At 49.9% G+C, this 22,827-nt stretch overlaps 2 protein-coding genes across 3 annotated transcripts in view; one reads left to right on the forward strand and one right to left on the reverse strand.

Moving 5' to 3' along the window:
* The first annotated feature begins 10,953 nt into the window (after positions 1–10,953).
* Positions 10,954–20,722, forward strand: MPO (myeloperoxidase). Of its 2 annotated transcripts, XM_047832746.1 has the most exons (14): positions 10,954–11,106; positions 11,242–11,322; positions 11,452–11,545; positions 11,848–12,023; positions 12,242–12,365; positions 12,478–12,607; positions 12,693–12,899; positions 13,745–14,063; positions 15,898–16,058; positions 17,260–17,515; positions 17,961–18,131; positions 18,740–18,977; positions 19,741–19,955; positions 20,630–20,722. In XM_047832746.1, the coding sequence occupies exons 2-13, from the start codon at positions 11,244–11,246 to the stop codon at positions 19,946–19,948; spliced, it is 2,163 nt and encodes a 720-aa protein (XP_047688702.1). In that variant the 5' UTR covers positions 10,954–11,106; positions 11,242–11,243; the 3' UTR covers positions 19,949–19,955; positions 20,630–20,722. The 2 variants fall into 2 exon arrangements, with proteins under 2 accessions (XP_047688702.1, XP_047688701.1); XM_047832745.1 differs by lacking the exon at positions 10,954–11,106 and having other exon boundaries at positions 19,741–19,950.
* Positions 20,723–22,074: 1,352 nt separating this feature from the next.
* LPO (lactoperoxidase) overlaps positions 22,075–22,827 on the reverse strand; it is a 50,254-nt gene continuing 49,501 nt past the window's right edge. The window contains exon 12 of the mRNA XM_047831842.1: positions 22,075–22,714. Within this exon, the coding sequence (XP_047687798.1) occupies positions 22,507–22,714 (208 nt within the window). The 3' untranslated portion in view covers positions 22,075–22,506. The remainder of the gene's footprint in view (positions 22,715–22,827) is intronic.

A 22,827-nucleotide genomic window follows, 5' to 3' on the forward strand; every position in this document is an offset into this window, starting at 1 on the left:
AGCAGCTCTTGAGTTTCTTTTCCACAGAAGACGGTGTGGCAGCTTCCCGAGCCCCTGGTGGCAGGGCCGGGTGTTTGGAGTTGCGGCGGGGTTCTGGTGGGAGAAAGAGACCTGGCGAGGGGACGGGAAACCCCAGAGAAGGCACCAGTTTCAGGGCGGCAGACTGAGCACCTCCTGCAATGTTGGCTTTCCTGTACTAAGTGCATAGAAACAACAGATGTAAGAAAAATGCAAGGAAACTATATAGTTCCACTTGAAAGCAGGAGGGCGGTGGGTTGGGGGGGGACTCTTAGTAGACTAGAACAGCAGAGAGAGGACAGAAAAACAGATGGGAGAACGTCCCCAGAAACCTCAAAGCAGGGTGTGTGTGTGAGTCCCGTGTGCTGCTCCATGCCTAGAGGTGGTGCAGACAGAGCAGAAGAAACCCTGGGGGCTACTGGCAGCTTGCTTAGTCCAGATTCTGTGTGGGGAGCAACCAGGTCAACTGACTGTTGCACATTCTCCTCCCCAGGGGCCAAGGGGCAAAGGTGAGGGTGTCTGTATTTATTTTTTATTTATTTATTTATTTATTTATTTATTTATTTTTTGAGAGAGAGAGAGAGAGGGAGCAAGTGAGCAAGGGGCAGAGAGAGAGAGAATCCCATGAGGGACAGAGATAGAGAAGTGGGCTTACCCAAAGTGGGGCTCGAGCTCGTCTGCCTCTAGATACAACAGCGGGAGTGGCAGCGTAGGTCAGAGACCAGGTGGTACTCTAGGTGGTTGGCGAGACCCAGGAGAAACCAGAAGTATCACTGCCCAGGCGAGGAGCCACCAAAGTGCCCCCTCCCTCTCTCCCCGAAACCCTGCAGGTCAGCAGCCTTGCTCACCCTGTCTTGCAGGGGCTCTCAACTACTAAGGCCAAGGCAAACTCAACATTGAGACTCGACAAACATCAGTTGGGATAATGTGAACAATGTTGAACTTTCTGACCTATGAACGCAGTACATCTGTCCATTTCTTTAGGTCTTTAATTTCTCTTGGTAATTCGATCTTGTCCATCTTCTGTCCAATTTATCCCTAATTATTTCATTTTTAACGATTTTATTTACTTTTTAAGTTTATTTATTCATCTTAAGAGAGTGCGAATCAGGGAGGGACAAAGAGAGAGAGAGAGACAGAGAGAGAGGGAGGGAGAGAGAGAGAATCCCAAGCAGGCTCCACACTGTCAGCAAAGAGCCCGACAAGGGGCTCAAACCCATGAATCATGAGATTGTGGCCTGAGCTGAAGTGGGATGCTCAACTGAGCCACCAGCTGCCCTAAGGTTTTATTTTTAAATAATCTCTACACCCAGGGGTACCTGGGTGGCTCAGTGGGTTAAGCGTCCGACTTCGGCTCAGGTTGTGATCTCACAGTCCGTGAGTTTGTTCGAGCCTTGCGTCAGGCTCTGTGCTGATAGCTCAGAGCCTGGAGCCTCTTTTGGATTCTGTGTCTCCCTTTCTCTCTGACCCTCTCCTTCTCACGCTCTGCCTCTCTCTGTCTCTCATATATATAAAGGTTAACAAAAATTAAAAAAAAAAATCTCTATACCCACCGTGGGGCTCAAACTCACATCCCCAAGATCAAGAGTCACAGGCTCCACTGAGCCAGCCAGGCACTCCCCTAATTATTTCATATTTTTGATGCTATTATAAATGGTATTGTTATTTAAAATTTCAGATTCTTTGTTCTTAGTATATAGAAATACAACTGATTTTTATATTTTGGCTTTGTATGCTGCAGCCTTACCAAACTCACTTATTAGTTCTGGTAGTTTTTGTAGGTTCTTAAGAATTTTCTACATATGTGATCATACTGTATATAAACAAAGAGTTTTACTTCATCTTTTCAAATTTTGATGCCTTTTCTTTCTTTCTCTCTGTCTCGGTCTTTCTTTCTTTCTTTCTCTCTTCCTCCCTCCATTCCTTCCTTTCTTCCTTCCTCCCTCCCTTCTTTCCTTCCTTCCTTCCTTCTTCCTCCACTGGGTTGGATGGAACCTCTAGTACAGTGCTAAATAGAAATTATAGGAGTGGACACACTTGCCTTGTTCCTGGTCTTAGGGAAAAAGAAAAGCATTTAGTCTTTCACCATGAATAATGATGTTAGTGACATATATTTTTGTAGATACCCTTCATCAGGTTCAAGGAAGTTCTCTTCTACTCCTAGTTTGCAGAGAGTTGGGCTTTTTGATTTGTTTTTTTAAATAGTCAGTAATGGATGTTGGACTTTGTCAAACGATCTTTCTGCATCTAATGGGAGGTTATATGGTTTTCTTTCTTAGTTGTGGTAAATTTCAGTGATTTTTCAGCATTAAACCAACCTGAGTTTCCTGGGATAAATTCCACTTGGTCATGACCTGGGAGGAAGATAGAGGATGAAAGCCTACGAGCTGGTATGTCCCCCTCCTGTTGAGTTTAAAGAGTGTGTACAAGGCACAGATAAGGGCGTTGGTGGGAGACTCACAGCTTAGAGAGACTCTGCGGTTATAATTTGGGCTCATCCACTGTTTCCACCCTGCACTCACCCGGGGGATCTTACTCATTAGGGATTCTCCATGTACTTGTGCCCAAGTGAGAACTTCCCATTAGGTCATAATAGTCTAGTCGTCAGGGTAGAGGAAAGGAGCTATGTTTCCACTCCCAAACCCAGCCAGGGTCCAGCATCACCATGTAACGTCCCCTTTCACAAACTTTTGCTGGCTTTGAGGGGTTGTTTTCCCGCCTTGCTGTCTCTACATGGTGGGCACTGATCTGATGAGGGCTAGAATGTGCAGAGAGGAGGGGGACTGGGTAGCTCCTCCTAGCCCCATCCCCTGCTGGAGAAACCTGGCCCCTCTCCCTCTTAGTCTGTGTTCCCCTTACCAGCACTTTTTATTTTCTCTTCTCCAACAATTTCACTTTTGTGTCTCATTTCTGTGACATCTCCATAGTCAGATTTGGCCGATGGATCCTGTAGCTCATGTTAATTCTGCTTTGCCTGAAATAGGGCTTAATTGAGTCTACTTGTAACAGAGAACTTAATTGTAGTACTAGTTGTGTAAAGACAATGGAGCAATGTCTTTCAAGTGCTGAAGAGAAAGAAATTTGAACTTGAGTTTTATACTTAGCCACATTATCAGTCATGCTACTGAAGTCTCCCACAGGGGAAATGCTTACCCCTTAATGCCACATATGCCGATGCTATCATTTCAATCTTTGGTAGTGTTTGACTTCATATTAAGTAAACCAAAGCCAAAGGAATCCAAAACCACTGATTATGTAAAAAAAAAAAAAAAAAAATCAAAATTTGCTACTTTGGGAAGGTAAGGTGGAGGGAGATGTTACTAGTTTTGTTTTGTCTTGCCTTTTTTTTTTTTTTGGTAATGAAGTTATTTTATTTTCTTTGTGAAACTGTCAAACAGAGGAGCATTGGTTTTAAAATAACCACCCTCCACCCAACCCTTTCAGTTCCATTCCCCAAATGGTAACCATACTTAATAGGCTTCTGTGCCTGTTTCCAGGATTTTCTATGCATATTTAAATGTATATATATATATATATGCCCATAGCATGCATGTGTGTCTGTGTGTTTTGCATGAATTGTATCATGTGGTATATGCTTTGTAACTAGCTCTTTTCTTTTGGCAACATATCTTTCTGTATTCCTATGTATAGACCTCCTTCATTAGTTTTTATTTTTTTTTTATGAAGGCCCTAACGTGGGACCTGAACTCACAACCCTGAAATTACGATTCACATGCTCTACCAGCTGAGCCACCCAGGAGCCTCCCTCCCTCCTTCATTAGTTTTAAAGGTTGCATAAAACACCATTATATGAATGACCAGTGGGTCAAAAATTTTTTTGATGGGGGCGCCTGGGTGGCGCAGTTGGTTAAGCGTCTGCTTCAGCCAGGTCACGATCTCGCGGTCTGTGAGTTCGAGCCCCGCGTCGGGCTCTGGGCTGATGGCTCAGAGCCTGGAGCCTGTTTCCGATTCTGTGTCTCCCTCTCTCTCTGCCCCTCCCCTGTTCATGCTCTGTCTCTCTCTGTCCCAAAAATAAATAAACGTTGAAAAAAAAAGTTTAAAAAAAAATTTTTTTTTTTGATGGACATATGGCTTGTTATTGGTCTTTTGGTTGTTGGAAATGAGACTGAAATGAACAGTCTTGGGCAGGTATCTTTATGATTTCCTAACAAAGCATCTGAAGGATACATTTCTTCTTGAAAGTAGAATTGTTGAGTCAGAACAAATGTACAGTTTGGATTTTGACTGACATTGTCAAATTGCCATCCCGTGTCGTGGGGGCCAATCTGCACTTATATTTTCACATACTGACTAGTGCTGGCTTTATTAGCTTTTTACAATTTTAACTAATCTGATTGGTAGAGTTGCTGTTGCATTCTTTTACTTTGAGTTTAGTGCTTCATGTTTTTAGTGTTTTTTTTTTAACTTTGTCTCATGGACACTTACCCTACCCCCACTACCAATAACCACAGGTATAAAGGGGTTTAATTGAATATCCATTAAACATTTGTATAATCATATCATTTGACTTGTCTTTATCTCTACAATACTACCCGAAACAAATTTGGGAACTATTTTTTGCAACTAACAAAAGCTTGAATAGTCACTTAAAATTTTTTTGTTTAAACCTTGTTCATTAGAGAACACAACCTTTCTAGGATGGGGGTAGGGGTTAAAAATGTCCAATGTTTTTCAGATCTATGTCTCTGCCTTCTAAAGAGAACTAAAAGAAGCATACTAAAACTTTTAAAGAAAGAAAACACTTATACGATTTTACAAGTTCTGTGGAGAAACTTAATGACAAAATTTATATACCTATTTCAAAAAGGGAGTACTTAGGAACAAACCTAACAAGAAGGTAAAACAATAACATTTCAATGAAGAGTATAAAAGTAGACAAATAAAATGATGTACTGTGTTACTCAAGAATGTAAATTCTAGGAGAGTAAGTGATTTGGTAATTGCTCTGTTCCTAGTTCCCAGAACAGTGCTGGACCACAGGTACTCGGGAAATATATGTTGAATGAATGGATGTATATGAATAGGAAGACAATATCTTAAAGATGCCAATTGTCACCAGATTTATGTATAAATTGAATACAATATCAATAAAAATATCAATAGGATTTCTCATGGAACTAGATATTGAAATATTCATAAGAGTAAATATGTTAGAATGTTGAAGATTCCTTTGAAAAGAAGAATGAGGAAGAAGAATTTATCTTAATGGAAATAAAAAATATTAAAAAGTTATGGAAATTGCAATGATAGTGACATAGGAATCAATAGACTAGTAGATCAGTAGAATAGAATATTCCAGAAAAACACACACATTTATGTTAAGTGAGAAAAGGCAGTATCTTATTTCAGTGGGGGAAAAAACAGAAGGCATTGGGACGACTGGTTACCCATTTGGAAATGAATAAAGATAGTCCACTCTTGCACTGTGCACTTACACTTTTCACACTCAAAAATTCCAGATGCTTTAGTGATCTAAATGTGGAAAATCAAAATATGAAGGTATTAGAAGAATATCCAGGAGAGTATGTTTATGTTCTTGAAAAAGGAAAGATCATTTTAAACAAGTCTGAAAAGGAAAATCCATAAAGGAAAAGATTGATCAATCTGACCACTTCGTAAAAAATGGCCCTATAGAGGTGCCTGGGTGGCTGGTCGTTAAGCGTCCAACTTCCGCTCGGGTCATGATCTCTCAGTTCGTGAATTTGAGCCCTGTGTCGGTCCCTGGGCAGACAGCTCAGAGCCTGGAGCCTGCTTCGGATTCTGTGTGTGTGCGTCTGTCTCTGTCCCTCTCCCATTCGTGCTCTGTCTCTCTCGAAAATAAACATTAAAAAAAAATTTTTTAATGACCCTATAAAAAACAAGTGAAAAGTTACAGGCTGAAAAATATTAACAATATACAAAACAGCTAACAGATTAGTATTATTCAGAATATATGGTAACTTTTACAAATAAATAAAACAATGACAATCCGATAGAAAAACGGACAACGCCAAACACAGGACATTTACAGAACAGCTAATTCAAATAAAAAGACGCTGGCTATTATCGAAAGAAATAAAAATTGAACGAATAATGTGATTCCAATCTTTGCCCTTGAGAATTTTGATAAATCTGGAGGACAGTTTGGTATTACGGATTTATTAAAAATTTTAAATGCACAAACCTGTGGCTCACTTCTCAATCTTACCCTGGAGGACAATGTGTGTGTGTGTGTGTGTGTGTGTACAGAGGCTTCTTGCTGCATTGTTTTTAATGGTGAAAAAATGGGAAAACAGTTCCCATCGAGAGGAATGGTCGCATGATGGAGGTATAACTTCACAGAAGAATGCACGAGAGGTTTTTAAAACAGTGAGATTGTTTTCTAAGTAGTATATGGTAGATCTGCAAGATGTCCTGTTGAATGACAGAAGCACATTGCCCAACAAAATGTTTGATGTACTATCATTTGTGGGAAAACAAAGGAAGACGAATATTTCCCACAGATCCATATATAAAAATGAATGTAAAGTAAAAGGCTTGGAGGGACAAACACAAAAATGGCAACAGGGTGTGGGTCTGAGGAGTGGAGGAAGGAGACTGGAATTAGGGATGGTGCAATAACCTAATCTAAAGAGAGCTTTCACAGGATTTGTGACATTTTAGTTTTATTCACAATGTATCCACGTATTACCTGTACAATTCAAAAGTAATTTTTAAAAATTTAAAGAGCAAGAAAAGAAGGTCTTTGGGCCACGTGCAATTGCTGTGTCTGAGGGGTCATTGACCCTGCCTCCGCCCAGCTTCCATAGCCTCCTTCTCTCCAACCACGCGCGCGCGCGCGCGCACACACACACACAGGAAATCTGGCGGTAATCCCAACTGAACTGTTTCCTAAACAGCATTAAGAAAGAGCGCACTGTTTTGCAAGCAGTAGCAGAGGGCCCGTTATCCCACAGGCAGTTGGACTTTACCCTGGGGTGGGGGTGTTTGGGAAGGTAAGTGGGGAGAAGGGAAGGCGCCGGCGCGGGGAGGGCTTGCGGGGGGGGGGGGGGGCGACTTCCTCCCAGGACTATAGTCTTGAGATGGAGCAGTTGCAGCGCCCTCCAGAGGCCACCCCCGGGATGGGAACTGGGGGTAATTTAAGGGCTAGGCTTGGCTTGTTTGGAATATTTCCTCCCACAGACATGGTCTCCTTCTGGTTACTTGCACGCTGAGAAGCCCTTTGGGCCTCAAATATGCCTGGGAGAGACAAACACGGCCTACATGAGGGATCAGCAGAGGTACAGACTGGACAGCATTGCGGTCAGCCCAGTTGATTCATTATTAAGTGGTTGGAAACATTGTAAAAGTCAAGGAGCATCTCAAGTATCTGCAGGTAAATGCAAGCCCACTGCTCCAGCCCTGAGCCAAAGGCAGGTGGTTTGGGATTGTACATCTTAAGAATTCTCCCACCTGCACAGCAGCAGAGAGTGAAGGGTATTTTAACATCATTCGTTGAAAAGGCTTTAGTTTTTCTTTTTTCTTTTTCTTTTTCTTTTCAATGTTTATTTTTGAGAGACAGAAACAGAGCGTGAGTAGGGGAGATGCAGAGAGAGGGAGACAGAATCTGAAGCAAGCTCCAGGCTCCAAGCTGTCAGCACAGAGCCCAATACAGGTCTGGAACTCACGAACTGCGAGATTATGACCTGAGCCGAAGTCGGACACTTAACTCTGAGCCACCCAGGTGCCCCCCCACCCTTAAAAAAATTTTTTTTCAATGTTTATCTTTGAGAGACAGAGCTGGAGCATGAGTGGGGGAGGGGCAGAGAGAGAGGGAGGCACAGAATCCCAAGCAGGCTCCAGGCTCTGAGCTGTCAGCACAGAGCCCAACATGGGGCTCAAACCCACGGACTGTGAGATCACTACCTGAGCTGAAGTTGGGTGCTTAACCGACTGAGCCACCTAGGTGCCCCTACTTGGTCAACTTCTAAACATTCTTCAAGATTGTCTCAAGCACCAACTCCTCAAGAAATCTTTCCTAAGTACCTCCAGTTTGTCCACGTGCTGCTCTTTGATGCCCCCAAAGAACACCGCACAAGGCTCTCATGTGCCATCAGTTTGCCTTTCCGTATTCTCCTGTGTGCTCCTTGAGGACAAAGCCCGCACTGTGCTCAGCAGGGTACGCCCAGTGGCCAGCACAGTGCAAGCGGCCCCTGCAAGGGCTCAGTACTTGTTGAATAAATGCCCGAAAGGTCAGGAGTGAGGTTGCAGAGGCCACCGGGTGAGGAGTGCTGGTGTGGAAGTCAGGAGACCTGACAGCTAGATCATTCTGAGCTGTGCCACACTGCTGCCTTTGACACAGTCGTTTCCTTCACTGAGCTCCATCTCTCTCATCTGAGCTGCAAGGGGCTTAAGTATCTCTGTCCTCTTGAGCCTTGACAATTCCCCTGAAAGGGTAAGAGGACGCTAATTGTCAGAGCTGATGAGGACAACGGGGAACAGGTGCGCTCAGGCATGGCTAATGGAAGGGTGAGGTGCAATCTTCGTGAGGCCACTTGACAATTTTTTTTTTAAAAAGCCTTAAAAATGTTGCTACCCAAATATGCATCAATTTTACATCTAGAACTTCTTGCCTGAGGGAATAACTGAAGATAGGACTACAGATTTAACCCCACAGATGTTGACCCTAGTACTGCTTATAACACTGGAAATGGGAAACAACCCAAGTATCTAACAAGAGAGAATTAGTGAATAATACTAGTACTTCATACACTAGTACATAGTACTTCATACAAAATATCATGCAGATATACAAATGAACTAAGTCTATATTTATTGACAGAGAGAGATGTCCAGGCTAAATTGTTAGGTACTAAAACTAGGTTGTAAGACAAAATTTAGAGTATGTTCTTATCACATTTTAAAATACATATTATATCTAGGAGCAGCTGGTTAGCTCAGTCGATTGAGTGCCTCTTGATTTCAGCTCAGGTTATGATCCCAGGGTCATGAGATCAAGCCCTGTGTCGGGGTCCATGCTAAATGTGGAAACTGCTTAAGATTCTCTCTCTCAGGGTGCCTGGGTGGCTCAGTCAGTTGAGTGTCCAACTTTGGCTCAGGTCATGAGTTTGGCTCAGGCTGGTGAGTTTGAGCCCCGCATTGGGCTCTGGGCTGGCAGCTCGGAGCCTGGAGCCTGCTTTGGATTCTGTGTCTCCCTCTCTGCTCCTCCCCCACTCATGCTCTGTCTCTCTCGCTCTCTCTTTCTCTCAAAAATAAATAAACATTTAAAAAAAAGAAGATTCTCTCTCTCTCCCTCTGCCCTTCTTCCCTGCTCTCTCTCTCTCTCCAAAAAAAAAAAAAATACATATTATATCTACATATAGGATATCAAATTGTTAAATGGGGTTATTTACGAGTAGTGGGATTATGAGGAGTTATTTTCTTCCTGCTTATTTGTATGAAAAATGACAAGCCTGGAAAGAAAAAATTTACCCATAACCTCACTTGATTATAAGTGATTTTGACTTATTTTTATTTTTGTTTGTGTTCTCTAAATTCTCATGAGTGGAAATATATTACTTGTAGGATTAAAAAAGTATTTTCGGGGCACCTGGGTGGCTCAGTTGGTTGGCGTCTGACTTCGGCTCAGGTCATTATCTCATGGTTCCTGAGTTCGAGCCCTGCGTCGGGCTCTGTGCTGGCAGCTCAGAGCCTGGAGCCTGCTTCAGATTCTGTGTCTCCCTCTCTGTCCCTCCCCGACTCGTGCTCTCTCTCTCTCTCTCTCTCTCTCAATAATGAATAAACATTAAAAGTATTTTCAAAAGTATAAAATTCTAGAATCTGATTCACAAGGAGCCACTTGTCCAAGTTCACACATAACAAGTTGTCGGCGGAGTCAGGCTGGAAGAATGGCCTCCTCCTTCATGGGCTCCACTGGGCTCCACTTCCCACAAGTGACAGGATCTGTGGGCATACCAGGAGGGTGTTCTGGATGTGTTGCTGTCCCTTGTTCCTCGGTCAAGATGTGGTCTGAGCATAGATGACAAGAGTGAGGGCAGGAAGGTGGCCGGGGTAGGAGGTGTGGCTAGACCAAATAACAGGGGAGCCTAACAAGGGCCCAAGGAGATGGACAAACAGCCATTAGTCATGGGGTACTTGTCCTGCCTGAGAATGGCAGCTGCATTGCCAGCACTCTTCAGGGGAAGCACTATCTCATTCTATTCCAGAGCTATCCTACAGTTTAGCCCCAGTCCTCTTAACTGCACTGACCTGATCCCAGAGAGGCCCTGGGCTGTGTCACCTAACTGACCACTAACCACATCCAGCTCTGCTGTTTCCTGGTTCCTGAAATCCAGGAGCAGGTGGCAAGAGTGCTGAAGATAGCCAGCTACCCAGAGCCCAGAAGAAAGGGGAGGAGGAGAGGGATAGAGGAAGTTACCTTGGTCCTGAGCCTGTAGCCCCCAGGCTTTCCTGTAAAATTCAACGGTCTTCAGCCAGATTTCCTGTCCCTTTAGCCTTCGCCAAGAATGGGGGGCTGCCAAGGGCCAGCATACTGTTGGGGGTGGGGGACAACCTCCCGAGGCTGATCAGATTGTTACTCCAAGAGTCCCCTACACCTTCCCTCCTCCTCTGGGGTCACTCTATTTCCCATAGTTCCTTAGGCTCTTGGTTCCTGACTTTTGTCCCTTTGCAAGGATCCCTGGACACTAAATTTAAACAGAATTTTGGAGGTGGGTTAGTTGCCTATACACCTGGGGACAACAATTGTCTAGGCACACAATGGGAGCTGAGAAACTCGGGTGGAATGCTAAGTTCAAAGGCTGGGCACAGTTCTGGTCTCTCCTTTCCTGTCCCTCTCTCACATAGAAGCGATCACCTTCTGGGCACCCCAACCCCAGTGGGGGAGGAGAGAGCGTTTAGTCTCCAGGGGCGGGTTTTGTCTGCCCCCCCACTCCCCCCCCCCCCCCCCACTGAGCCTAGAGGACATAAAGGGCTGGATTCAGCTGAACCGCATGGCCAATGCCAGGTGAACTTCAGAGGTGAGGTCCTGAGGGGCTGAGAGACTGAAGCTAGTGAAAGAGGCGTGCTGTGAACCCCTCTGTCCAGGAGGTAGGCAGGACCCATGGAGGTTGGACAGGGGTATGAAGGTGGGAGTGAAGGGCCAGAAGGAGAGGGATGGTGGGGCTCTCTTCTCCCGAATGCACTGTGGGCTTTGGACTTACTGGGCTTGGGGTCTTGTTGCAGAGATGAAGCTGCTGCTGGCGCTTGCAGGGCTCCTCCTGGCCATTCTGGTGGTGCCCCAGCCCTCTGAGGGTGCCGGTCCAGGTAACAAGGCAGAAAGAAGGGGAAAAGGTGGTGTGTTGGGGGTGGTTGTGAGTCCCAAGGATCCCCTTCCTCAGTGCAGGCCACCCTGGGTGGCCCATTCCTGACTTATGTGACTCCTGTTCTGGACAGCTGTCCTGGAGGCAGTGGAGACCTCGGTGGTGCTGACCTGCATGGAGGAGGCCAAGCGGCTAGTGGACACGGCCTACAAGGAACAGCGGGAGAGGTGGGTTACTGGGCACTTCCCAGCTCTGGGCAAGGCTGCCCCAGGTCTTTCGGAGAAGGAACTTGATGCAGGGACTTCGTGGGTACGGATGGGACCCTCCGTCTGCCTGTCAGTCTTTATGTCTTTGGGTTTGAGAACATCACTCCCCATGGCCTTGCCTCTGTCTGGATACCCAGGTCCGTAGTCCGTTTATAAACAGAAACCTGCTTCCTGTCCGTGGGTCTGTCTCCACTGTCCTGCGGGCTCTGCTGAGTGTCTCTGCCCCCACCTTCTGTGGCCTCACTCCTCCCTTCTGCAAACAGCATCAAGCAGCGGCTTCGCAGTGGCTTGGCCAGCCCCATGGATCTCCTGTCCTACTTCAAGCAGCCGGTGGCAGCCACCAGGACAGCCGTGAGGGCTGCTGACTATCTGCATGTGGCCCTAAGCCTGCTGGAGGGGAAGCTGCGGCCTTTGCGGCCAGGGCCCCTCAACATCACCGGTACCGTTGCCCCTACAACCTCAGTCTCCTGCTCTACTCGGGACCTCAGGCATCTCCCAGTGCCCCCCTCCGCCCCCCCACCCTCCGTCTTCCCGGGGGGAGGCTCAGGCACATCGGAGTCTCCTCTCTGTGCCCCCAAATCAAGGCTCCCCAGCTTAGGATAGGAAATGGGGGGGGGGAGGGACTCAATTCCCACATCCCTCTTTCCCCGGCCTCAGACGTGCTGACACCCGCGCAGCTGAATCTGCTGTCCAAGTCCAGCGGCTGCGCCTACCAGGACGTGGGGGTGACGTGCCCCGAGAACGACAAGTACCGCACCATCACCGGGCAGTGCAACAACAGGTGCTGCTGGCTGGGGGCGGCCCCGGGGCGGGCGGCGGACGCGGGGTCGCGTCCGGGTCCCCTACCGGCCCCTGGCGCTACGCCGTGTCAGCGCCCCGTCCGATCCCTGCAGACGCAGTCCCACGCTGGGGGCCTCCAACCGCGCCTTCGCGCGCTGGCTGCCGGCCGAGTACGAGGACGGCTTCTCGCTGCCCTTCGGCTGGACGCCCGGGGTCAAGCGCGGCGGCTTCCCGGTCCCCCTGGTGAGCACCGGCCGACAGAGGGGGCGAGGCCGGGCCCAGAGGCGCGCGGGGCCCCAGGCGGCCCCTGACGCCCCGTGTCCCGCAGGCGCGCGCCGTCTCCAACGCCATCGTGCGCTTCCCCACGGAGCAGCTGACCCCGGACCAGGAGCGCTCGCTGCTGTTCGTGCAGTGGGGCCAGCTGATCGACCACGACCTCGACTTGAGCCCGGATCCCGGCGCCCTGGCGTCCTTCATCACTAGCGTCGACTGCAAGACCAGCTGCGAGCAGGAGCCTCCCTGCTTCCCGCTCAAGGTGCTTCCTCCTTCCTGCCCCGCCGCTGCCTGCCCAGTGGGGATAGGGGCCATCATTCCTGCAAGCGGCCACCTCCCTCTGTGCTGAACCCCTTCCCCAACTCCTGAGTAAGGTTCACCCTGCTCACCCACTCCCCTCTGCCTCCCTGGCGCAGGACCTTCCTGCCTCCCTCCAACCTCCGCGTGTAGGTGCCGCGTGTTCAGTCCCTCTTTCCTCTGACCAGAGAGGGGCACCTTCCCGCATCCGGGCACATTGCAAAGAGCCTGGGCTGTCCATTGCTGGAGGGCTGGAGGGCTGGAGGGGAGTGGGAGAGGAGAGAAAGGAAGGAGAATGGCAGAGAGAGAGAGAGAGAGAGAGAAGAGGAGAGATAGGCAGGGGCCAGAGTGAAAGGAAAAGGATGACGGGGAAGGGTGGGGGGGGGGGGCAGGAAAAGAAAAGGAAGAAAAAGCCAACTGCGAGTGTAGGGACTGCATCCAGAGAACAGGGGAGGGAGGGGCAGACTGGGGGAGAGAAAGAGGGAAAGAAAGTTAAGGTGAGGACTGGCGGGCTCTTCTCCCGGGGGTGCACATCCCCCATTCCAGAGTCCTGGTCATCACCCCTCAGCTCAGAAGCACTCTGCAGGTGCAATCGCAGACGGGGATCGTCTGTGGGACTTGAGAGGCCTCCCTGCCGGCTGAGGGCGGCCAGAAGTCCTGAGGAACCCGCTGTGGTGTCTGGGTCTCCCTGTCTGGTCCTGGGTTCCAGGCTGCTTTGGAGGTGGGATCAAGGCCTTGGGGCGGGGGGTGGACAGGGGAGAGCCACTCTGTCCCTGCCCTTGGTGAGCGGGGCTTGTCTATGTGTCACAGATCCCACCAGATGACCCCCGCATCAGGAACCAGCGTGACTGCATCCCCTTCTTCCGCTCCTCCCCAGCCTGCACAGAGGGCAACATCACCATCCGCAACCAGATCAATGCGCTCACCTCTTTCATGGACGCCAGCATGGTGTATGGCAGTGAGGACCCTTTGGCCACTAAGCTTCGAAACCTGACCAACCAGCTGGGGCTGCTGGCCGTCAACACCCGCTTCAGTGACAATGGTCGGGCCCTGCTGCCCTTTGACAACCTGCATGATGACCCCTGCCTCCTCACCAACCGCTCTGCGCGAATCCCCTGCTTCCTGGCAGGTCAGCCACCAGTAGGAACTTGGGCTGGTGCATGGGCACACCCTGCTGGGGGCGGGGGTGCTGTTTGTGACTCTGTCCTCATCAACTTCATGATACTAATCCAGTTGCCTTGGTAACAAGTTGGGTGGAGCAAAAACCAAAACCAAAAAGCAGACCAACCCCCACCCCCAAACCAAAACCAACAAAAAACAAAAACAAAAACAGAACAAACCTAAGAAGGAGACCCAGGGATAGCCAAGGAGCTTCTTTTCCATCTGTCCATCCCTTTCTACATCTCTCCCTTTCCCTCTGGACTCTGCCAGAGAGTTGAGTCCCCAGGGACAGGGAACTAAGGAGACATGGCACCCTCACTCTCTAGAACTGCATCATCCACTATGGTAGCCACTGGCCACACATGGCTATTTGCATTTACATTTAAGTTAATTAAAATGAACTTAAGTTAAATTAACTTAAAAGTAAAATTCAGTTCCTCTGCTGTACTAGCCACATTTCAAGCATTCAATAACTTCATAGGCTAGTGGCTCCCATATAGGGCAGCACAGATGTAGAACATTTTCATCAATTCAGAAAGTTCTGTGGGACAGTGCTGCTCCAGAATATCACCTCCTGCCATCTTGATTCCCTGTAATTAGAGAGGGTGAGATTTTAAATTTAAATACCTGGAAGCCCTGGGGATATGGTTGGAGCAATAATGGTGCCCATGCCCAGAAACTTCCAATGTTTTTTAATGTAAATCCAATAGTGGATCCAAAAAGGTCCTGAGGCCCTTCCCTCTGGCCTCCCAACTTCTCCTGATGGCTGGCTCCCTGTGGCCTCTCCCCCACTGGTCCTGGGCAGGAGGATCCAGGTCGGCTCCTGTGAGACTTTTCTGGGCTAGTGAAGGGAGAGCAGCACTCCTCAGCGACCTATGGCTGCCTCCATCCTGGCGTTGAGCCACATGTCCTGGGTCTGGATCATCGTGCGCTCTGGCAGCTCATGGGATGGTAAAGCTGCTCCCAGAGTTTCTTTCCCACCAGCCTCTAGAACTTATAAAGACTGAACCCAGTGTCCTGCTAAACGGGCCTGGTCCTAACTCTGGCCCTTCCAGAGAAGGCTTGGGGAGGACTGGAGGGATTAGGGGTCTCACTTGGTTTTCTTTTTTTTTTTTCTAACAGTCTCAGATGTGGACTGTAAAAATCTACCCCCCACCCCGTTCTCTGGATCCTGAGCAGGCTGCAAATTAGCATGCAGTAAGGGCGAGGATGGCAACTCTGATCAGGTCGCTAGTGGCTTTCTAGAGTCCTGTGTTAAGAAGGATTCTGAGGTTGCTTCCAATTTTAGCAGGAGAGAGTGCTGTGATCATTAGCTATGTCTGACATGGGCATGGAAGTAAGGAGTGCTAACATGCATGCTACTTTTTGGTCTGGCCTGAAGCAAGAGAATAAGTCAACCAAGCGATGTTTACGGATCTCCTACTTTGTAGAAGGCACTGTGTTAAACTCCATGTGTCTGTGTGTGAGTTGGGTGGAGGGTCAGATACAAAAAGGGACAAGCCATGGTCTTCGTCTTCAAGGAGTTCTCAGTCTCAGGCATTAGAAGGTGGCAAGTCATGGGGCAGATCTGATGCCTATTGAATGAGCATCTCCAAGCAGCAGTGCCCCTAAACAGAGGAAGAATTTATCATGGTGGACCAGGGCATCAAGGGGGAACCTCCTGGAGATGTAAACTGAACATAGTGTGGAAAGATGGATGGAACAAAGTCTGGGTTTCAGATCTTGGCTGGGGAGGGAGTCTTTGTGGAGCAAGTCCTTTCTGATGGGGTCTTAGGAATGACAGTAGCTTTTGCTTCCCCAAGGGGACCCCCGCTCAAGTGAGATGCCCGAGCTCGCCTCCATGCACACACTCTTTGTGCGGGAGCACAACCGGCTGGCCACACAACTCAAGCGCCTGAACCCAGGCTGGGATGGAGAGAGGCTCTACCAAGAAGCTCGCAAGATCGTGGGAGCCATGGTCCAGGTATGCCGTCCTGAGTATTGATGATGCCAGGGATGTGGCAGGCTTGGGATGCAGATGTGCCTCTGCCACATCCTAGCTGTGTGACTTTGGGCCAGTGTTTTGAGCCTCAACATATTCATCCACGACACTGTAAAGATTAAATGATATATATGAAAACACCTGGCGATACTGAGTGCCTGATGAAGGTTACTTGCCTTCCATCCTCTCTCTCCTAGGCTTGCTCCTATTTCTTCTTTCCAGTCCATTGGGATGGTTTTGGGAGAATTAAAGGGGTGGGTTTGAAGTGCCTGGCGTGTAGCAGCTGGTCAATAAATGCCTCTCCTTTTCTCTCCGACCCCCCACCCCCACCCCGTCTCCTCTTCATTTGGCTCTATCATAGCTCACCCAATCTCCTCACCTTTATTTACCCCTGAAAAATGTTCCTGGTTCTCTCTCCCAACTTTTGATACTTCAACACCCCCATCCTCTCCCCAAGACGTAAACACACACACACACACACACACACACCTGCGTGCATGCACGCACACACCTTTTCAATACTCTCAGACTCCAGAGAGGGAGAGAGTTGCAGGTGCTGATGGTAAGTTTTTGCTTTGCACCAAGAACTTAAGTGAGATTCATTTAAGCCTCACAGAAAATTCCAGACTCTAGAATCAAGAGTGAGACTGTTCCATATTTTCTCTTCTCACTGAGGAAATCATCTAGGGTGGCCCTTTTTTTTTTTTTTTTTTTTTTTTTTTGCCTCCCCCACCTCCACAAACGTATGGAACCTTACTGTGAGCCAAGTGCTTGCTGGGCACTGAGTAATTTCCAGAGAAATGAGCTACAACCCTTGTCCTCAGGAGCTTATAAATTAGGAGAAACAAAACATTAATAACTCAAGGGCAAAGGAGCTATTGACTAACAAAGCCCTTTGTTATTTAATCCTTTAAGTCAGAGGGCAGCATAATTATCCTTAATTTACATTTGAGTAACAGTGGCTCACAGAGGTTAATAACAGGCCCAAGGTCACACAGTAGGTAAGCAGTAGAGCTCTGTTTATAAGCCACCACTCAGGAGCCACTCTGTTGGACCAGAGTGTCTCTGTGGGAGACAACCCTGGCCATAGTCAATGGAGGGGCTCCCCAAGCCAGGAGTGCAGGTGGAGACTCTGTAGAGAAGGTGGAGTGGAGAGGCCACTCTGAGCGTGACTTTCCTTTAGATCATCACTTACCGGGACTACCTGCCCCTGGTGCTGGGACCACAGGCCCTGAGGAAGTACCTGCCGCGCTACAGATCCTACAATGACTCGGTGGACCCTCGAATCTCCAATGTCTTCACCAATGCCTTCCGCTATGGCCACACCCTCATCCAACCTTTCATGATCCGCCTGGATAACCAGTACCAGCCCATGGGGCCCAACCCCCGCGTTCCACTCAGCAAGGTCTTTTTTGCTACCTGGAGAGTAGTGCTGGAAGGTGAGCAGGACCTAGGCCAGGAGACAGTGGGCTGGCAGCTGAGGATGTGGTGGGGTGGGCTTGGCTGCAGGAAGCTAGGACAGGAGAAATACTCTGCCTTCCATCTTTGGGGATCCTACCTGACTTTCCAGCCTCGGTTCACCTGACTGCTTCTGTATATAATAACAAAGGGTGGGGTGGCTTGTAGGGAACTGGCTTCTTCTCGGTGACCCAGGAGACCAGGGCCTGAGTGCATCCCAACTTGCAAGTCTGAATGGCATTATACCTTGAGACCTTGATTCCCTGGTGAAGACCTGCCCACTGGAGTGACCTTGGCACCAGGAGCTGCATGTGCCCAGCCCTCTTCTGCGATCCCCCAACTGCACCTGGGACTTAACCCTGAGTCCAGTCTGAGCTCTGGATATGGAGCCAGATCCTTCCCCAAGTCTTGCTCCTCTTGTCCCAGGTGGTATTGATCCCATCCTTCGGGGCCTCATGGCCACCCCTGCCAAGCTGAATTGCCAGAACCAAATCGCGGTGGATGAGATCCGGGACCGGTTGTTTGAGCAGGTCATGAGGATCGGGCTGGACCTGCCTGCCCTGAACATGCAGCGCAGCCGGGACCACGGCCTCCCAGGTGAGGGGGCTGCAGGGGCCTCCCTGCCCCCCACTCTCAAGCCCTGCCCTCTCCAGTGCCCCGCAGCTGCCCAAGCTTCCCCACTGGCTGGAAAACTGTCTACGTCACATTTCATTTTGCTTCATTTTACATGAACTTTGAGGGGAAGAGGTTATCATCACTTCCATTTTACTGATGAGCTAACTGAGGCTTGGAGAGCTTCAGAACCTGCCCAGGCTCTTCTCCAGCCACATCAGGGATAGAGCTTGAATTTGAACCCAGGTCAGCCTAACCCCAAAGCCTGTGCCTACATTACGGGACAGCTAGTGTGGCTGAACCTTCTAGACACACTTCAAGCCTCAGATCTGAGATCTTCAGAGGGGGACAATGAGATGTCCCTATTCTTGGACCCTGTGGGAGTTCCGGGCAGTTTTGGGTTTTCCTCACAGTGGGAGGGCAAGGGAAAGAGAAGAGTCTTGGCCTCTCAGTTCAGGGTTCTCTCGGGGCTTAGAGCCTGGGAGAAGCCCCTCCGTGGCCTCTCCCTCACGTCCCTCTGTATGTGGCTACGGCATGTTGGGGAGGTGAGTTTTGGGGAACCCACCCACAGCCCCCGCTCCCCGCCCCCGCAGGGTACAATGCCTGGCGGCGCTTCTGTGGGCTCCCGCAGCCCCGCTCGGTGGGCGAGCTGGCCACAGTGATGAAGAACCTGGGCCTGGCCCAGAAGCTGATGCAGCAGTACGGCACCCCCGACAACATTGACATCTGGATGGGCGGTGTGGCCGAGCCCCTGGAGCCCAACGGCCGCGTGGGCCCGCTCCTTGCCTGCCTCATTGGGACCCAGTTCAGGAAGCTCCGAGACGGTGACCGGTGAGGCATGGCGAGCAGTTCAGGCCCGCCGTGTGGTTGCAGGCCTATTCCCCAACCTCTCGGGGCCCTGACTTTCTCCTGTGAAGTGAAGGGCAGGAAGGAATCCGTGACTTTCCAGTGTGTTCCGGGGCCTCCAGGTCATCCCTAAATGCGCCCTGAACTTGCTGGGGTACAGCAAGGAGGGGCCTGGAGCCGTGGGTGTGAAGGGAGACATAGAAACTGCAAGTCTTACCGATGCCTTCCCTGGTTTCAGGGTGCCACCATACAGCAGTCACTCGCTGCTGAACGGTCTCCAAGCCTCTCCTACTAGTGTCGTTTCATCGTGGCCCTGACATGTGTCATACCCGGTTCTTACCTAGCCTGTATTGTGTCCTTGGGAAGATTAGAGAAAGGTGTCCCTCTCTGGGTGGACACATTATAAACCAACCCCAAGATTCTTTCCACCCCCATGGTCACAGCCCTGGGCCAGGGCACAGGGGTCTGTGAGTGTGGGCCCAGCTCCCTGTGTAGCTGGGGGGCCTCCAAGGCCACGGGGTGGGGGGTGGAGGCAGAGGGGAGGCAGCCGGGCAGCTGTGCTTTGTACTGTGAGGAGGGCACCACTCCTTTGAAAACCCCTGGGCTGCCTGAGGGCCTGGAGCCATCTCCTGCTGTGGAGCGGGTGTGTGTGCTGGTCCTCTTCCATCCAGGGAGCAGCTCAAGCCCGCTGATGCCTTCCCAGCCAAGGACAGCCTCGAGTGCAACGTCCCTGGGTGTCACCATGCAGGTTTTGGTGGGAGAACCAGGGCGTGTTCACCAGGCAGCAGCAGCGGGCGCTGGCCAAGATCTCCTTGCCCCGCATCATCTGTGACAACACGGGCATCACCACCGTGTCCAAGGACAACATCTTCATGTCCAACACGTTCCCCCGGGACTTTGTCAGCTGCAATACGCTCCCTGCATTGGACCTGACTCCCTGGAGGCAGAGTGACTAGAGGCTGAGTAAGGGGGTGTGGTGGTGAGGTGAAGCTTGGGCGTCCCTGGGCTGGCCCACTGGGACCACAGGGATTTCCCTTCCCTAGGTGAGCTGTCCCTGTTCTGACCAAGAACATGAATGACTAGACATTCATTCGTGTGTGTGTGTGCGCATGCATATGCAACGTATATAAATTGCATTTCATATGTGTGTGTTTCCTGTGAACGTGGGTAGTGTTTTGTGTGCTGCGTATATGTGTCATTTATGTGTGTGTTTGCTGTTTATGTATTAAGTATAGAGAAGATACTAGAATGGATACAACCTCAGGAGCCAGATTGCTTACGTGAAAATCCTGACTTCGCAGCTCTCCAATGTGTGACTTGAACAAATTACTCGACCTCGCTGAGCCTGAGTTTTCTTCTTTGCTAATAAAAGCTGTCTTGGCTCGTTAGTGGCCCCACTTACATCCTCTAGTTGTTTACCAAACACTGACAGGCACTGTGTAGGCCTGAGAAACATTCAGGGAAAGTCGGACACTTTCTGTCCCCGGGGAGCTTACACTTGACAGTGAACCAGTGACCCCTGGAGGAATGGCCATTAGCAGTTAGGGTGTGCGTGGTGGGTGAGGTGTGGGCCCAGGTGAGCAGGACTCGGTGGCTCCCCGTTTGCTTCCTCACACTGTTCTCTTGCTTGTTCACAGGAGCCCACCTGGAGAGGAACTGGGACGCATTGGCCTTTTTGTGCCATTTGTTTGTACCTGACGTCTATGATAATAAAACACCACTGATGGGAACCTTTACTCTGTCCATGTCTGCTGTGGGGCTGGAGCTTCAGCATGAGGCTTGCTCTGGGATCTCAGTTTGAACCAGTGTGGTCTGTGCCTCTAAACTGGGGGTGAGGTATTGAGGAGCTGTCCTTTGACCCACACATGGAAGGCAGTCAATTCTCAGAAGCCTCCGGGCCAGGTCAGACCATCCTGCCTCTCACCTTCCACCCATGCCACCCCAGAGAACAGAAACAGTGGTCCCCAGGCCCTTATGTTCATTTATTGCTCTGGCAAACACTTGCTACGTGTTCACTGTGTCAGGAACAAAACACTGTGTCCCGCGGGAGAGAAAGAACAGAGGTGTCATGGGAAAGGAGGTCCTTCCCAGATGATGGGGCGCCTCTAGATCCTGCACCCCTGCTGCCTGGCACGGTGGTTCAGAGGCCCTCAAGAGAGTAGACTCCCTCTCAGTCCTGGCTTCATGTAGTTTCCAAGAGCAGGGACATCAGATGGCTGGGACCGGGAGGACAGGGCCAGAGCTGAGGGAAGGGAAGGAGGGTATTTCTCAAATAATCTTGCCTGGAACTTGAGCCCTATATCTGAGACTGGTTGATTCTCCCCTGCCCCTCTGGCTCCCTTTCCCTGGAAGCTGGGAGCCTGAAGGTGTGCAGGATGCTGAGGCTTATGTACCCATAGGAGCCCCAGGCCACAATAGGACCTCCCATAGCAGGAGAAATACTACTCTCCATTTCACTGATGATGAGAGGGATGCTCAGAGAAGAAAGAGACTCATCCAAGGGCTTGAAGAAGTGAGTGCCAGAGCCAGGACTGCAGCCAAGTCTTCGGGGTCCTGGGCTCCTCCCACAGGGTGGCTCCATCCACTCCACCAGTCAGGGGATCTGGAGGTGCTGACTGGGCTGACCTTACCCGGAGGGTCATTTTAAAAGAACACATGAACATGTATTGGGCAGCAGTACAAGGAACATTCTGGCCATGCCCCTTCTGAGATCTCACAGGCTCCAAGGACTGCCCTAGAAGAAGGAGGTATTTCCCAGAAGGATTTCTGAAAGGAAAATCAACTTTAGCTGTAGGATTATCCAGGCTGGGACAACCTTTCTGTTTGACCCCTTGATGGCACTTCAAACCCTCTCCCTCATCTACGGCCATTGCTTCTTTCCCCAGGAGCCCCTTGGCTCCCACTTTTCTTAGAGAACTCTGAAATTTCACCAAACCATGCCTTCTCGCCCCACAGACCCGTGCACACATCTTAGTGGTAAGACGTGTCTGCACTGTAAACATCTAGTTGCTTATTTGGCAGTGGTCCCAAGGCCTGCTTTTGGAAGGGAACAGTGTCATTGCCACCATCATCAGTCAATCATCAGATGTTTATTGAGCCCTTGCTGTGTGCTGAGCATCATGCTTGATGGCACGGGGGACACTGGGAAGCAGACAGAAGTCTCTGGCTCAAGGAGCTCACAATCTAATTTGAAAGGAGAGGAGGAAAGTTAAGAGTGCAAAGACCATGGCCTCAGTCAAGACTTGCCGCAGGGAGAGGATGGGTGACATCCCACAGACAGAGCAGATGGCATGGAAACAGTGGGATTCAGGTGGAAGAGCTGGAAAGGCAGAGGTGCTGGCCTTGGCTTTGAGCGAGGTGTGCATCTGGTGAGTGTCAAGAAACCCAGCTGAATAGAAGGGCCCAGATGGGGTGTGCAGCTCTAAGGGACGGGGTCACTGAACTTGCCTGAAATGGCATCATGGACCAACGGGAGCAAAACTGCACAGTGTGGGGGGCTGGGAAATCTGGGCCCCTAATTCTCCACTGAGGCCCAGGGTGAAAGGTCCAGCTTGTCAATGGCTGAGCAATCCACAAAGCCTTGAGGGTAGTTGTTGGCCTGGAATGGGTGCCGTGGGACCTTGGTGATGTGGGTGTTGTCACAAACAAGGCGTGAGAAGGACATTTTCTGTAGAGAGTCCTGCTGCTTCTCAGTGAAGACCCCAGGGTTCTCCCACCAGAATCTGCAGAGACAGAAGCAGGGTCTGTCCACACAGCTCAGGCGGTGGCCCCTCCCTCCCCACTGTGCCAAAGGGGAAGGAAGGAGGTCACTGGGAACACTCTGAGGTCTGGACTA

The sequence above is a fragment of the Prionailurus viverrinus genome, chromosome E1 (assembly GCF_022837055.1).
Source record: "Prionailurus viverrinus isolate Anna chromosome E1, UM_Priviv_1.0, whole genome shotgun sequence".
In the NCBI taxonomy this organism is placed as follows: domain Eukaryota; kingdom Metazoa; phylum Chordata; class Mammalia; order Carnivora; family Felidae; genus Prionailurus; species Prionailurus viverrinus.

Bases quoted from the DNA above. Each gene is read 5' to 3' on its own strand.
- MPO (XM_047832746.1), top strand. From the start codon at position 11,244: ATGAAGCTGCTGCTGGCGCTTGCAGGGCTCCTCCTGGCCATTCTGGTG. The intron at 11,546-11,847 runs GTGGGTTACTGG...TTCTGCAAACAG, and splicing joins TACAAGGAACAGCGGGAGAG to CATCAAGCAGCGGCTTCGCA. The intron at 12,366-12,477 runs GTGCTGCTGGCT...CGATCCCTGCAG, and splicing joins ACCGGGCAGTGCAACAACAG to ACGCAGTCCCACGCTGGGGG.